The sequence below is a fragment of the Berghia stephanieae genome, chromosome 2 (assembly GCF_034508935.2).
Source record: "Berghia stephanieae isolate SIO BIC M18660-M18661 chromosome 2, UCSD_Bste_1.3, whole genome shotgun sequence".
NCBI lineage: Eukaryota > Metazoa > Mollusca > Gastropoda > Nudibranchia > Aeolidiidae > Berghia > Berghia stephanieae.
Window position 1 is genome coordinate 120080314 of NC_088361.1, and position 15936 is coordinate 120096249.

Genomic DNA, 15936 nt, shown 5'->3' on the forward strand with positions numbered 1-15936 from the left:
TTGACAATAAAAGTAAGTCGGATTTATTCTGTTTTAAATAGTATGGTACGGATTTAAATGTTTCATTTTCATCAAGGGACACTAACAAAAACAAAAACAAACAAACAATATATTCTTATTGTTTAACTCTTAGCTTGGTGACAGGCAGCTGAGGTCTTAGCCGAACTCTCAGTCTTGGTTGTAGGGGTGCCGTCTGAAACATTGGTGGGAGGTTGGACAGCTCTTCTTATGTCCATACTAGGAAGGGATTGAAGTCTGGTTTGATATAAAATTACAAGTTTCGAAGCGAAAGTTGCCGCTCGGATCACAAAGCTACGACAGTTTTAAATTTAAAATACACGAGAACGTGAAAAAAGATATCAAATATATTGGTAAATGTTCAATGTGATGCTACGTAGTAATTAAAACACATTATTTGTTATTTTTGTGCGTATGAGGTGATAGGAAAAGAGAACTACTTTCGCTTCTCGTGTAACGAGAGTCTCCTCATGCGCAAAACATCGTGGGAATGGAATTCGTAGTAAATTCATGCGCACTATAACCCATTCAACAGCTGAGTTCACGACCTTTCGAATGATACCAAACAGATGAGGTTTGTGATCGAAAGGATAATGAAAATGAAGCCCGAAACTTGGAAGTTTAAAATCATATTTTGAACTAGGGTTTTGGTTGTTACCGTCATCCTTAGACAAAGAAGTAGGTTTATTAAAAACGATTTTAAAAGTATTTAGAAGCCACTTTATGGCTTTATACTTGGTGAATCGAAAGTTAATATGATGGTCTTTCGATTTCTACCATAAACCCAAAATAGCCAAATAAAATCCATCGAGCTGTTTTTGCTTGTATCTGCGTTACATTCTCAGCGACTTTGACCCGGTTTTCTCAGAGCGCCACACAAATAAAAACAGGCCGTCAGATTTCTCCGTGGTAAACTTCCTTGGTCTTCCTGTCTACGGGACTTCTGTGCCCTTATGTGTGCATTATTATAATGCTAACGCCCATATAGCATGAAGTAAACTAATGATAGGTGCTTTGGCTACATGAATTACCAGACTGCACTAGCCAAACAAACTAGAAGAACAATGATATTGTAACGTATGATCAAATTACATGTAACCAAGTCATAATGATACCATGCATATCAACATCACAGGTATAGAGAGGTAAAAGTATGCAGAAAAAGTTGTTGATACAACCTGTAGATCAGAAAGAAACTTAAGAAAAATAAATCAGTGTAACCCACTCACCCCTTATTGATGAATATCGCACCACTGAACAGCATAAAATATGTCCGTTCTAATAAGATATTTTTGTGGAAGAGAATGTATCGTAAGGTGCATGTTTTATAATGCTAGCGCGACCTGTGTTCATTCCCATGTGCCTTTGTTTTCCAACAATGAGGGATAGTGAGGGGCGTGTCTTCCAGATGTCTAACACCTAATTTTTCATTGTCCAGTAAAGATAGAACGAAGATTACGTCACTCAAGCCTTTGTTATTGTATTTTGCCATCCGCGTTTGTGAGCTATTCTCACTAAACTGTATTAACCAGACTATAAACGTTTAAGATTACACATAGTTTTGTGTGTTGGTTCCTGATGGCAATGTTATGAGCTTCTTAGCCAAGCGCATACTATCTATTGGCTTGAGTGTGAGCGATACGGGTGGATTAGAGTTTTCTCTCACGTAGGTGAGAAGTTTCCATCCTTCGTTAGGGGAGGTAATTGCGTGTCAACCCAGTTAACATATTGCTGTTGTGATAGTAATGGGCGGTAAATGCTCTGTCGATATTCCACTTGTGAAGGTGACATCAATCCATCCATCCATCCATACATGCACACATACACCATACATACATACCACTCACACTGACTGCTTTGGCTGTTTGCAGCGACATCTATAGAGGCTGTTTGACATATGCCACTGTAGAGGATGATCCAAATATGAGCGAACGGACGGTCCTCCGCTGGCTTTACTCGTGGGGGTCGACCTGTTGGTAGAATGGAGGGTGTGGATGGGAATCGGCAGGCGGAAATGACGGATTGACCTGCGACAGGTAAAAAATTTGACACGCTCGGGTTTGCCACCAGAAGGTGGCTTCTCCTTTCGTCTTTTATTATAATTCATGTTTTTTTTTTTTTTTGTTTTTTTGTTTTTTTTTTATTTTAACCAGAAAGGAAATTATTATAGCCCATCAATTTCACATACGAATCACACCGATCATTAAAATAAGCATACAGTTTTAAAAACTCCAAACTAGTCCAATGTTTATTTACGTAGAGCAGGAAAATCGAAAGTTCGTGGAATTTCCAAGTACAAGGATCCTTCCCAGTTAGTGACATAACCTACTTGGTATTGCCCATACGAGTATAATTAATAATTTGCGTTTGACTAGCGTAGCAGTCACCAAATCACGATGAGTCAATGAGGCCTTACCGTGAAGAGAGAACGCACTAGTTTAACCTTCTAAAGGTTATTCAACCGAACCGATAAAAAATCACAAGAAACTCTTAACCAATTAACTGCTGTACTCTGGAAAAAAAAAAAACGTGTATTTAAAAATTTGGACAGAACACTGGTCTTTCAATTTTTCGATCTGTTAATTGACCCTCATCTTGACAAAATCTCTTAAACCTGGGACTCTGCGAACAACAACAATGACTACTACTACTATTACTACTACTACTACTACTACTACTACTACTACTACTACTACTACTACTACTACTACAACTGCTGCTGCTCTGCTGCTACTACTCTGATACAACAACAACAGCAACAACTTCTACTATTACAACTACTGCTACTACTACTACTACTACTACTACTACTACTACTACTACTACTACTACTACTGTTTTGTTTGTTTTTAGGTGTTTAACGGCGCTTTCGACACTATTTAGGTCATTTAAGCGCCCGTTTCTGTCTTTCATCAATCTTTTATCGGCCCGAGGGGCCACAGCTGATCAAAACGTGTACTGTTGTAATAAAATCTTTATAAAATCATAATAGTTACATGTTTGTTAAGTAAAAATATCTATTTACAATTTCTGCAGGAGTTCACATTCCTGCAGATATTTTAAAATTGAAAGCGGATCGACCGACTGGAACAGAGACTTCAAGTCTCTGTTATCATAATGTTGTGACCTTATCTGTTCTAATTCTGTACATTCAATTAAAATGTGTTGAACTGTCAGGTCACAGTTACATGTTCTGCAGAGGGGTTTTTCATCCCTCTCCAGAAGGAAACGGTGAGTGAGGGCAGTATGTCCGATCCGGAGTCGAGTTATTTTTACCTCGTCTCTTCTTTTTAGCCCCGAGTTGGGTCTGGGGCCGAGGTCACTTTTAATTTGTTTTAATTTGTTATGTACATCTCGACTCCAGGATCGTTCCCATTCCTTTCGGACATGTTTTTTTATATTGATCTTTAAATCCGCGTGTGGGATTTTACTGCCCTCTTGTAATTCTTGGCTCACCGCCTCTTTTGCCAGTCGATCCGCTTCTTCGTTCCCCTGGATACCCACATGACTAGGTACCCAGAGAAAACAAACTTTCTTTTTCTTAATAAATAATTTATTTGCACCTTCCAAGATACTTATGAGTCTTGGATCGGTGCAATAAAAATTTGAGATCCCCTTAAGTACGGACAGCGAGTCAGACAAGATCAAGAATTTATTTTTATTCGATCTCTCAGCCAAACGGAGAGCATTTAGGATTGCTCTCGATTCCGCTGTAAAGATCGAAACATTTCTATCCAGGCGAAGTGATCCTGTGCCTTCCGATGAGTGATAGGCACATCCTACTGCATCTGCGCTCTTTGAACCATCCGTAAATATGTGAGTATGGTTTTTGTATGTTTGTAATATTGCTTTTAGTGTCTGTTTGTAAATATGTGGGTCTGTTTGTGATTTTTCCAGTTTTGTTAGGTCCAAATTTATGTTTGGTCTATGTATGGACCATGGTGGTGTCTTTGCCTGGACGTATGGATGTATCCTATCTAGACTGATGTTCATGTCTGCGATGTCTTTTTTTATTCTGCAACCTAATGGTGGTGTCATTTTTGGGCGCTTGCGAAATTTTTCTTCTAGTGTCCTATCCGTGTAGTGTACATGTTTGTGTGCTGGGTTGTCGTGTAGCGATGTGACCTTAGTAACATACTGGAGAGCCAGTTTTTTCCTCCTGAGATGGAGAGGTGGCTCATCTGCCTCAGCATAAAGGCTTGCCACTGGAGAAGTGCGGAAAGCCCCGAGTGCCAAGCGCAGTCCCTGATGATGAATTGGGTCCAGCATGCCTAAGTAGGATGGTTTTGCAGAGCCGTATACAAAAGATGCGTAGTCCAGTTTTGATCGAATAAGGGTTCGGTATATCTTTAGAAGAGTGTTTGTGTCCGAACCCCATTCCATGCTCGACAGAACTCTCATTATTCTCATTGCTTTCATGCATCGCAGTCTGAGATCTTTGATATGGGCGAGGAAATTTAGTTTCCTATCAAAGATCAAACCCAGGAATCGGGCTTCGTCCTTTACCTCAATTCTGGAATTGTTGAGATAAAGGTCAGGCTGTCTAATGCAGGTGCGTTTTCGGCAGAAGTGGACAGCTACTGTTTTTGATGGGGAGAAGGAGAAACCATTGAGATTTGCCCACTCCGACAGTTTGTTTAGTTGGAGTTGTAACTGTCTCTCAATGGTGTCCATACTCGATTTACTTCGATAGCATACAAGAAAGTCATCAACATATAAGGAACAGTCAACATTCTGTCTCATTGCATTCACTATTGAGTTTATTTTAATCTCAAACAGAATGGGAGACAGAATGCTACCCTGTGGAACTCCTCTTCCTGATCAAATGGATCAGAAAAGGTGGATCCTGCTTTGACCTGAAAGGATCTGTTGTTTAAAAATGCTCTGACAAACATTGGAAGGTTTCCTCGCAGACCAAGATTGTGCAGATCTTTGAGGATTCCGAATTTCCAAGTTGTGTCAAAGGCCTTCTCAAGGTCAAAGAAGATTGCTACCAAGTGCTCACCTTTGGCAAAGGCCTCACGAATGAAGCTCTCTAGTCGAACAAGGTGATCAACAGTTGATCTGTTCTTTCGAAAGCCACATTGGAGGTCGGAGAGGGAGTTGTTGTGTTCCAAGTAGAACATCAGACGCTTGTTGACCATTTTCTCCATCAGCTTGCATAGGCAGCTGGTGAGGGAGATTGGTCGGTAGTTTGAAGCGTCCGAATGGTCTTTCCCAGGTTTTGGGATTGGAATCACAGTGGCCAGATTTCAACTAGGTGGAAAAGTCTGTGTTGTCCATATCTTGTTATAGATATTCAAAAGGACAACCAGACTATCTTGTGGAAGATGTCGGAGTATTTCATAACTGATGTTGTCAGGACCCGGTGCTGTGACATTTGTGTCACGGAGGCAGGCACCCAACTCCTCAAGTGTAAATGGTTTGTTGTAGTCTTCGGTGTTTGTAGATGTAAAGTTTATTGGTGTGTTTTCTGCGTTTTGTTTATGGCGCAGAAATTGTGGTGTGTGGTGTGCAGACGAGGAGCTGTGCGCCAGCCTCTCGGCCAGAGTGTTGGCAATGTCTTGTTCTGTTTCAGCCACGGATCCATCGGGACGTGTCAAGTGATTTAGTGAATCACTATCAGATCCCTTCAGTTTCCGTGACATCTTCCACACCCTATTTAGGGGTGTCTGGCTATTTATTTTGGAGACAAAGTTTTGGAAGGATCTCCGTTTGTTTTCTCGGAAGATCTTCCTACACTTTGCTCGTAATTTCCTAAATGTTGTGAAATTCTCAGGGATTGGGAATCTCATCGCTTTCCTGTATGCTTTTTTCTTCTCCCGTAGGGCCGCTCGACATTCCTCTGTAAACCAGGGATTGTGTTTTCTCGGTCTACCAGAGGTTGTTGGTATTGTCGAGCTGCAGATATTTGTTAAAATATTTTTGAATTTGTCATAGCTGTCCACCTCTGTCGTAAGGAGTCTGTGACACTCCTGTGAGAAAGTTTCCCAATCTGCTCGCCGAACACTCCAACGTTTGGGCTGTGGGGCCCTTGAAGTCGGGGTGTGATGTCGAGGCAGACTGGAAAATGGTCAGAACCGTGATCGTCATCGATCACAGTCCAGGAGAGCTCTGGAGCTAATGTAGGATCACAGAAAGTGAGATCGATGGCAGACGTGGTAAGATTGTGAATATTTACCCGTGTTGCCTCGAGACCGTTTGCCAAGTATACATCCATTTTCATTATGAAAGCCTCCACTGCCTTTCCCCTCTGGTTTGTGTCTGTGTTTCCCCAGAGAGGACTGTGAGCATTGAAATCTCCCATTATCACATAGGGAGGGGGGAGTTGGTTTAGAACTCCCTCTAGCTCGGCAGACTGGAGGCGATGATCTGGTGGGATGTACACAGAGCAGATGGTGATTGGTCTGTGCAATGTCACTCTCACTGCTATTGCCTGTAGATTTGTTTTCATTGGTATCAAGCGGTGGGGGGTGCTCTTCTTCGTGAGAATTGAAACTCCCCCACACGCTATCTGGCCATCAGAGTGAATCAGATGATTGGCCGTATATCCTTTTACTGTGTAGTCGTCTGCTGGTAATTTTGTTTCCTGCAGACAGACTACATCAGGATTCCTCTGGAGGAGGAGGTCCAATTCTGTTCTATTTGATCTGATCCCTCTGATGTTCCAGGAAATTAATCTTGTCTGACTAGGTATCCTAATTTTTTGTGGGGAGGTTAGGCAGTATGCCTGCCTTCAACCCTTTTACTTTTATTCTCCTAGGAGGAGAGACTTCCATAGGAGAAGGAGGCCCTGTGGAGGGCCTCTCGGTTTTTTTAGGGCTGAGTTTTTTTGAACCCTTGGGATTTTTAGGTCCCTCTGGGTTCTTAGATTTTTTGGGGCTTTGAGGCCCCTCAGGGGGATTTGTGGATCCCCCGACTGGTGTTGGTGGCTCCATATTCTGGGAAGGGGTGGAGTTTTGTTTTTGGGGGGATAGAGAGGGCTCACGGGAATGGAGATGGGGGGTGGGTCCAACATCCACGCCCATGAGGGGGAGAATTTTTTTGTTTGGGGAAGGAGGGGGGGTGGAGGTCGCCTTGGAGGTGGATGTGGAGGGGGCTGCAGGTTCCACATCTTGAACCTCCAATGTGTCAAAAAGATTTTTTGACACATTTGCGACCTTGTTTTTAGGTCTTGATGGCTTTTTCTTTTGAGGACTGTCTTTTCTAGTCTGTGCGATTTTGCCATGGCTGTTTTGGTTATTACCAGCAGCCCTGGCAACTTCTGCATAACTCTTGGCAGAAGCAGCGACCTGCCGAGGGGGGCAGATCACTGCTTTTGCCTGAGCAAACGTACCGCCGTAAGTGGCTCTGTATGTCAAGATTGCCTTTTCTTCTTGCCACTTAGGACAATCTTTCGAATGTGCTGCATGCTTGCCTTGGCAGTTCAGACAACAAGGGTCCACTTTGCAGTTTTCCTCATTGTGGTCTTCTTTGCCGCAGCGGGGGCATGTAGCTTTACGGCGGCAGTTTGTTTTAGTATGGCCGTACCGGTGGCAGTTAAAACATCTCATGGGGTTCGGGACGTAAGGCCGAACCTCCAAGTCGAGGTATTCAATTCTTATTCTCGACGGGGGTCTCGGGCTGTCAAAAGTCAGGATCCAGGTGTTGGTCTGGATTGTGCTGTCGCCGCGGCGGATGCTAACCCGCCGAGCTTCGACAACACCCTCCAGTTCCTCAACCATCTCCTGCTCCGAACAGCCTACCAGATCTCTGCTTCTTATGACACCTTTTGACCTATTGAGGCTCCTGTGAGCCTCAACGGTGACTGGGATGTCAGAGAATCTGGTACATTTCAAGAGGTTCTCACTCTCTTGTCGACCCTGCACTTGTATCATTAAAGTGCCAGAGTTGTTCCTGTTCACTGCCTTTGGTGTACCGGCGCCATTTGCTTTGAGTGCCTTGCTGATGGTGAAGATACTCAAAGTGTTCAGTTTGATGTTTTCCTCATTCGGCTGAATTACCAGGAACGGCGAGAATTTTGGGGTTGCCATTCCTGGTAAGTCATCAAGAGTCATCGGGGCAGTTATCTTTCTTTTTTTTACCTGTCTGGGGTGGGGCTTTAAGGGGAGAGTTTTTCATATTTTTGGCCATGATATATATAAATTTTTATTCAACCCGGCTATATTGTGCCCACTAGCACGGCTCAGTCCCACACTTGGGGGGTAAGGCACTCACCGAAGCTATACTCCTCAAGTCTGGCCTCCTCTTGTCCTTCCATGGTCCTTGGGAAAAAAAAAAAATAAAAAAAAAAAAAAGGACTCGAGGGGTGGAGTTGGGGGACGTCCCGCCTCCAGGCCTTTCTCTCGGATTGACCCTAATCTTTGCGTTGCACAAAGACTGACTGCTGATTCAGAGATGACAAACCATGATTAAAAAGAAATTTCATGGGGGACAGGAACTAGATATGGTTTTAAATCTAGTCCTTCCAATCTCTTTGCCTAAATGGAGGGGAGTGCCAAAAAATAGGTTTGGCATCTCTGCGTTGGGTAGCTCGGGCCATCTACAAGGTAGGCTACCCACCCGTCTTTAGAGAAGCGTCAAGCCAAAGAGGAGTGTTGGGGTAGAAACACCTCGCAAGGTGAACCCCCCTCAGCCTCCAGGATCAATAGCTCCTCCTTATCGGGGTCCTCTCGGAACTGCGCACCCTCAGCAGAAAGGTGCCTGCTGTGCAGGATTTGGAAAGGAATATCTCCTCGTTGAACCTATTTCAACGGTACAGGGTATAGAGATACTGGGGGATAGAAGACAGTTAAGAAGGCTTGTTTTCCTCCGTTCTTTCTCTCTCTCTGTCCTGGCAACTCAATTTTGATAAGGAAGGGAAATTTGGAATCATTGGGGAAATGGGGTATGGAATGGAAATCATAGCTCAAATATGGTAAAAGGGGGTGGGATTTGTGCTATGCCATCGCCTTCCCTTGCTCTCTTTAAACTGAAACCGTCATTCCTCAAAACATCTTTTATATACTACGTTCTTGGGATTTGGGGGGAGAAAAAGTTTGGGGATGATTGCCAGGACAAGAAAAATAGCAAAATGGGTGAATGAAGCCATTCTCATAAAAAGGGCTGGGGTGTGGGGGGTCTGTGGAGCGACTGTGTCTCTCCATTTTTCTCTCACCAGTCGTGTGGTTTTTCGTTGGTTACCACCAAACCAGAATGGCTCTTTTAGTCGCCTTCTACGACACGCATGAGCTTACGGTGGCTCAATTCTTTTCCCTCTCAGTTGAGGGACCCCGGAGACCACACGGGGCCTACTACTACTACTACTACTACTACTACTACTACTACTACTACTACTACTACAACAACAACAACTACTACTACTACTACTACTACTACTACTACTACTACTACTACTACTACTACTACTACTACCACTACCACTACTACTTCGCGGCCTAGTTTCCTGCTACTTTTGCTGTTAAACAAGCTATCAAAACCCACTTGTTTAACTGGTTGAACATAGGCGCTTACGTGCGTATTTTCCTTCATTTTTATTACTGAGTACACTTGCATAATAATTATATGATTCTACGAATGGATTTTTTCCCCAGTGTTTAGAAACTTAATTGATTATATTATCTTTCCCGAATTTGGTTGAGATGAGGTGGGGGGGGGGGGGCGCCTCATTTAGGGGGGGGGGGGAGGGGGGGGGGGGTGAAAAGAAGACTCGTGTTCTCCATCCCCCCATCCCCCACCCTTTCCTTGTGTTTTTAGAAAACACGGCGCAACCGCGAATCTTTGGAAAGACAGAGGGGTTGGCGAGGGGAAACCAGACCGGTCACACTGAGTCGAAGCGTTGATTTCGGGAGAGCGACGAGAGAGGTTTAGCCAATTTGACACCACACAGTGACTACACCGGCCTACCTTGGTTGAGGAGAGCGCGCGTTGAAGGATTTTACTTTTATGATAAATTCAAAAATGGATATTTTATACATTTCACTGTGTTTTATCACAATATTTGCATGTAAGTATAACCTAAATATTCCTGAATTATAATTATATAGTTTTTGCGCTAGCTTTTCTTTGACGTCACGAAATCGATCACGACACCTGTTGAATGTCGACATTCATTTTCTGTGGATAACGCCATGATAATCGTTTAAAACTTTTAGGTAACTTACTTAAACCTTCTTGTGCTTCCGCATACAGTGCAGCTTTTACACAAACATGCCTATTTTATTTAAGAAATTACAAAATATGTAATTGCTATTCAAGCTGATAAATAGCCCTAATTCGGGGTGATTTAAACAAGATCTTTTAGTAGCAGTAGAAGTAGGATACAAGTTAATCTGAATTCGAACCGTATTCGTCCCTCCTACTCCTTCTCTTTTAGCTTTGGTTTCCCGCCTCTAGCTATAGCCAGGCTATGCTATCTCGACTTTGATTTCACAAGTTGATATGTCGCTATTACTTTCATATCTAATAAGCTGTTTTCATCTAAAGATAAAAGATATGAAAGTTGAAGATAACTGAAGTTTTTTATCATAGCCATTTGAGTGATTATTATTATTAACAGGCCCAGGGTTAAATAATCACCGTTCACTTTTTTTTTTTATAATTACTATCTAGATCTATCTAGTATTAGGGTCTAGTATATTACTTAAAAATAATATTCAGTCGACGCCCTATTTTTCCCTAATTTTTTTCGAAGGTTAAACAGACGGGTTAGAAGCTTCGTGTACAGACTAGAAAGATTGCTCTTTTGCAAATTTTGTGAACTGGAATATCATTCGATTTTGTGATAATTTGCTGATATTACTGATATAATAAATATTTTAGATATAAGATGATAATTAACGTTAAAATGGAAGGGGACTTTTATCGGAATTGGATAAGCTTTTTAATTGGTAGCTATCAAACTATGGGAGAGAGCAAGGAGAGAAAAACAAGCCGAAATACAAATGGAGAAAGAGGGAGAGAGAATAAGAATGTGTGTGTGTGTGAGTGAGTGAGAGAGAGAGAGAGAGAGAGAGAGAGAGTTAATACTAACAGTCTTATTTCGTCCATTTACATCAATGTCTCAGTCTCAGTTGTGATTTAAAACATTTGTGATAGTGACAGGTACTCATTTTTATCCATACCCCCCGCCCCCCCTCTCCCACCACCTGTTCATTAACACATTTGGTTGGTCTTCAATGCTATCGAGTATCATATTGCCGCATAAAAACAAACAAACAAACAAACATTGGCGTTGATTGACAAATTGTCAGTATCAGTATCAAGTCCAAGGTCCAATGATGTTTTAAATTCAGATCTAGACTTATTCCCATTGTGGGATCTGTGGAATCTTTGATTGAAGCAATGCCTACATTTTGACTTTGCAGGTTTACAAGTTGAAAATTGGGTAGGCCCTAGCTACAAAACTACAAACTACAAGTAAAAGTTGATGGTCAACAAAATTGGTGTTTATTCCACCTTTCCATTCAGAGCTCAGAGTCTCTACATCTATTCCTACCACCAATAGACCACAACCACTGCTACAAACATTATTACCTACTACTACTACTACTATTTCTACTACTACTACTACTACTACTACTACTACTACTACTACTACTACTACTACTACTACTACTACTACTACTACTACACTACTACTACTACTACTACTACTACTACTACTACTACTACTACTACTACTACTACTACTACTACTACTGCTACTACTACTACTACCACACTATAACTTCCATTGAGGCGCTACTATTAATGCTACAAAAGCTACTGTTACTCTTAGGCTAGTTGCTGAATACTACTATCATTGTTATAATCAATCATCACGTCGCTTTTGTTCCTATTCCCAGTGTTATCTTTAAGAGAACCAACTGCTATTATCTACAAGTTAAGATAATGGACTGACTGACTATTTTCATGCATGGTGGTGTTTTGTAATCTTGGAATGTATATACATATTAGCACGGTTAAGACTTGGAAGTTTTTATTGTTTTATTAATTTTTGTTTTAGAATAGAATAGAGTAGAAGGTATCGACGTCGCTTGATGAGGCCACTGGCCTGTCGCCGAGTCTTTCCAGTCACTGAATGTCTAGTTCACAACTGATCTAATGCATTTCCCTACCTGATCTTGTGATCAGGGGCTAGCCTACACTACACTTTCTCTACTGATCTTTTGATCATTGCTATTTTGCTTTGGTTCTTTTACAATCTGTTTTAATGCATTGAATTGTTTACTTTGTTCATCTGTTGTGAATAAAATTGCAGTATAATGCTGGGGTCAAAATATTGGAGGGAGAGATCAGTTTAACAAGGGAGATAACCATTAAATTATCTTTTTATTCATCGTATAAACTCAGTTATCTTTTACTCAGCTGTCCTTGTGTAGTTGCTCTTAAGATGTTTTATATAAAAGCTTGTATCATATCGTTTAAGAGCTAATAGGTTTTAAAACCCTTTAAATTTTAAATGCTCTGTGAAACTTTCATCTATAGATACAATTTTTCAAAGTTATTATAACCAACATTCATTGATAATTTGAATTATTAGATATCTAATACACAAATCAGAATCAATATTCGTGGTATATTTTTCGCTATGTAGATACATTCATTTGACATGTCCACCTTTAAATTTTTTTGTCTCAAAACTTTCGATTATTCCATATTGCTAGTTCTTTGAATTAGGGTATTTTACCTTAGAGACGATTTACATCTTTCAACAAATATCTTAAATTTATCTCCCCTGGTGTTTGTAACATTTGAATAATTTTACAACATAATTATAATCCATATTGTACGAACCATTCAACGGTAACTGCCATTTACCTTAGCAATAATTTTACAAGATATATGAAAATGCCATTATAGACAAACATATCGGAAGGCTGGATTTCCAAAACTCGTTAACTCACTCAATCCTATAGATTTTTGCTACTTTTCAAAATTGGAAAAAATGTATTATAATAAATGAACATGTGCATAGATAGTTAGTGGGATCCTGTGCTGGTGTCTGGATGAGACTCAAACTAAGTACGTTGATGGTATGCTCATGGAACCTACATCTGTCTCTATTTGAACCAAATTCCCATTGCTTTTCCTTGGGTGCTTTGATTGTTAATTCTAGAATATTTTGACTATTCCATTTTCTTTTTTTTACTGATATGACCTAAAAGTGCCCTAAAACCCTGAAAAAAGAAACAAACAAAAACATAAGTTTATCTCACCATTACTACAATTAATCATAACATAATCACCGCTATCACTACAGGATCATCTCTACTGCTACCCTCAAAAAACTTCATTATCATAGCCACTACAGGGATGTCCTATTTCGGGCTTAAGCCATGGCGTACTAAAAGAGTATTATAGTAGGGCTATGGCTTTAGCCCAAAACCTGGATTTTTAGAATTTTTCAGATTATTGGTTCTTGAACTAACAGAAATCGGATAAAAAAAATTCTACCCCACAAAATTAAAATGGATAACAATTTTTTACTCACAAAAAGAAAGAACAGAATAGAAAAAATAAAAAAGTCAGAGAAAAATGATTAACTAACAAACCTTTTAAAGAACTGGTTTTAAAATTTGTATGAAAAATATTCCAACTTCAATATCAAAACAAATCTGTTTGGAAGGAACTAGTCAACATGGGTTCATGAAGGCTAGTAGGGGAGGGGGGGGGGGGGGGGCAAACTAACCGTTCCACATTCAATAACTTTATGTTATGCTATAACGGATTATAATATATTTTATTGCTTGATATGTTTTACTCATATATGGTTTTTGAACCTAGATATTCTTTCCCTTGAGCATTATTATCAGTGTACATATTATGTCTTGTGTTCAGATGTTTATATTTCATTCAATTTGATATCCTTCAGGGAGGAAATATTTTCAGGCTTTTTTTTTTTTTACACCAGTCAGCCAGGTGGCATCCCTGCTACTACTGTATTATTACTACCGCAACCACTACAAACGCCTTTAGCACTACCACAACATCATCCATACTACGACCACCATAGCTCAAACATCAATACCACCACCTCCACATCATGATCACTGGTACCATCACCTATCATATCCATTAAAACTGCCTCTATCTTCGCACGGTAAATTTGAGAGCCATTTTTGAGGATGGCTCAATGGCTAGTGCGACTGCTCGCTGATCTCTTTCTCTCTCTCTCTCTCTCTCTCTCTCTCTCTCTCTCTCTCTCTCTCTCTCTCTCTCTCTCTCTCTCTCTCTCAGCCAGGTGGATGGTGCCGTGTCAGTTGGATTTTGGAGTTTGGCTCCGACACCGCAATGTTTTTATTCCCTGTTTTTATTTGGCACTTCTCTATACCAAATATTTCTCACCACCACAATATATATACCAAGGTCGGGCGCTTCATTTCCATGGGCAATATTTTACTACCCGCTTTTAAGACAATGACAAATGACGACATCAACCCTTTGTTTTTCTTTAAACGGCCTTTTTTAAAAGGGTCAGATCATCATATAATATAGAGAAACTGAATGTAGACCCCCCAAAAAAAAAGAAAAAGAAGAAAAACCTTCTAAACGGAAAAGCTCAATTTATTAGGCAATGTAACCAGATATTTAGAAGCGTGAACATCGCCAATGATTGTTACCTAAACCAGAATCGTACATCCACCATTTTTAATCAGGCACCATTTTTGTCTCTTGCTCATGACAGAGCTGCTCTATTTTTAATGAATGTTTTAAAAAATATATAATTAAGAGTAAACATGCATAGAACAATCGCAATCCCATCTGTCATGTCTTCACACGTATCGACCGTCATGTGCGCGCGGTAGACCGACGAGCAGTGGCTTTGTTTCAGTTACGCTATTCGTTTAATACTTTGCTTATCGGTAAAATCGTAGATAAAAAAAGCTTACCATTCAATTTCAAGCATATTCAAAAGAAGTGTCAGTTTTTAAAAAAATGTTCTCTCCGAAGAATATAAGATATTGCATTATTAAAAAAATTTTTTTTTTGTTCTCAGAGAAGTGGAGAATGGATACTATGCGTTATGTAACACCCGCCAACTAGATATAACGTACCCACGCACAATAATAATATGTGTAACATTTCACGTTTATAGTCTGATTGCTGGAGCTTGGTGAGGACTACTCACAAAAAAATTGACTAAAAGCAATAACAAAGAGCTGAGTGAAGTGACGTCTATTTCATTCCATCTTTATCTGCTGGTGTTGTTGGTCTTGTAACAAGCATCCATGATATAATGTATATTTTGATAAAACTTTTTGTTTCTTTGTGCATTTTTTGTTGTTGCGTTGGCCGTTGTTACATTTTTCAGGTTTATTTCATGACGGATGCGAGTTGTAATGAACAAATTGACAGCAAAATTAAAAGTTCCATAATTAGGCCCCCCACTTTTTAGGTTGGGACAATTCAATACAACTTATGATGAAATTATTCTCTGATATTTGGCTTTCTCAGACATGACTGAAGTAAGTTAAAGAAAGTGGCTCGACAAATACCTATCTCCACATTACAAAACTTGGCCTTGTTTTATTTGATCTGTTAAAGAATATTTGATCTGTTAAAGAAAGTGGCTCGACAAATACCTTACTATCTCCACATTACAAAACTTGGTCTAGTTTTATTTGATCCACATCAAATATAGTAGAGATGACTTTGCCTTGTTTTAGATATATAAGCTCGTCCATTTTGCTGTGTTGCAAATTTAGAATCTTCAAAATGAAGTGGGTCCAAATCATTTCGTCAGAGTACAGCTGACTCGATTGCTGTCCTTTTCATCAAATTGTCCCTTCTTGCTTTCTACACATTTCCTTATCTTTAGAAAATCGAGAAAAAAAAAGACATAATATCTTTATTTGTTGAACGGTTGTTATTATAATTATGGCAGAACACCATTGAATGTTGACATTGCGATTG

General features: G+C 40.2%; 2 protein-coding genes across 5 annotated transcripts in view; one reads left to right on the forward strand and one right to left on the reverse strand.

Moving 5' to 3' along the window:
* Window positions 1-15936, reverse strand: part of LOC144966442 (uncharacterized) — a 17184-nt gene continuing 1248 nt past the window's right edge. Inside the window, exons 1-2 of one of the 3 annotated variants that reach the window (XR_013644222.1) lie at window positions 1859-2351; window positions 1-255 (exon numbers count right to left, since the gene is read on the reverse strand). Coding sequence is in view for 2 of the 3 variants with exons in the window: in XM_078902963.1 (XP_078759089.1) it covers window positions 123-255; window positions 1866-2125 (393 nt within the window). In the remaining variant the exon portion in view is untranslated. Of the gene's footprint in view, window positions 256-1858; window positions 2352-15936 lie in introns of those variants that run through there. The other 2 variants (XM_078902964.1, XM_078902963.1) reach the window with 2 other exon arrangements.
* The window catches only part of LOC144966441 (uncharacterized), a 24451-nt gene continuing 18331 nt past the window's right edge, over window positions 9817-15936 (forward strand). Inside the window, exon 1 of one of the 2 annotated variants that reach the window (XM_078902961.1) lies at window positions 9817-10024. In XM_078902961.1, coding sequence (XP_078759087.1) covers window positions 9964-10024 — 61 coding nt within the window. In that variant the 5' untranslated portion in view covers window positions 9817-9963. The remainder of the gene's footprint in view (window positions 10025-15936) is intronic. The other variant, XM_078902962.1, reaches the window with a different exon arrangement.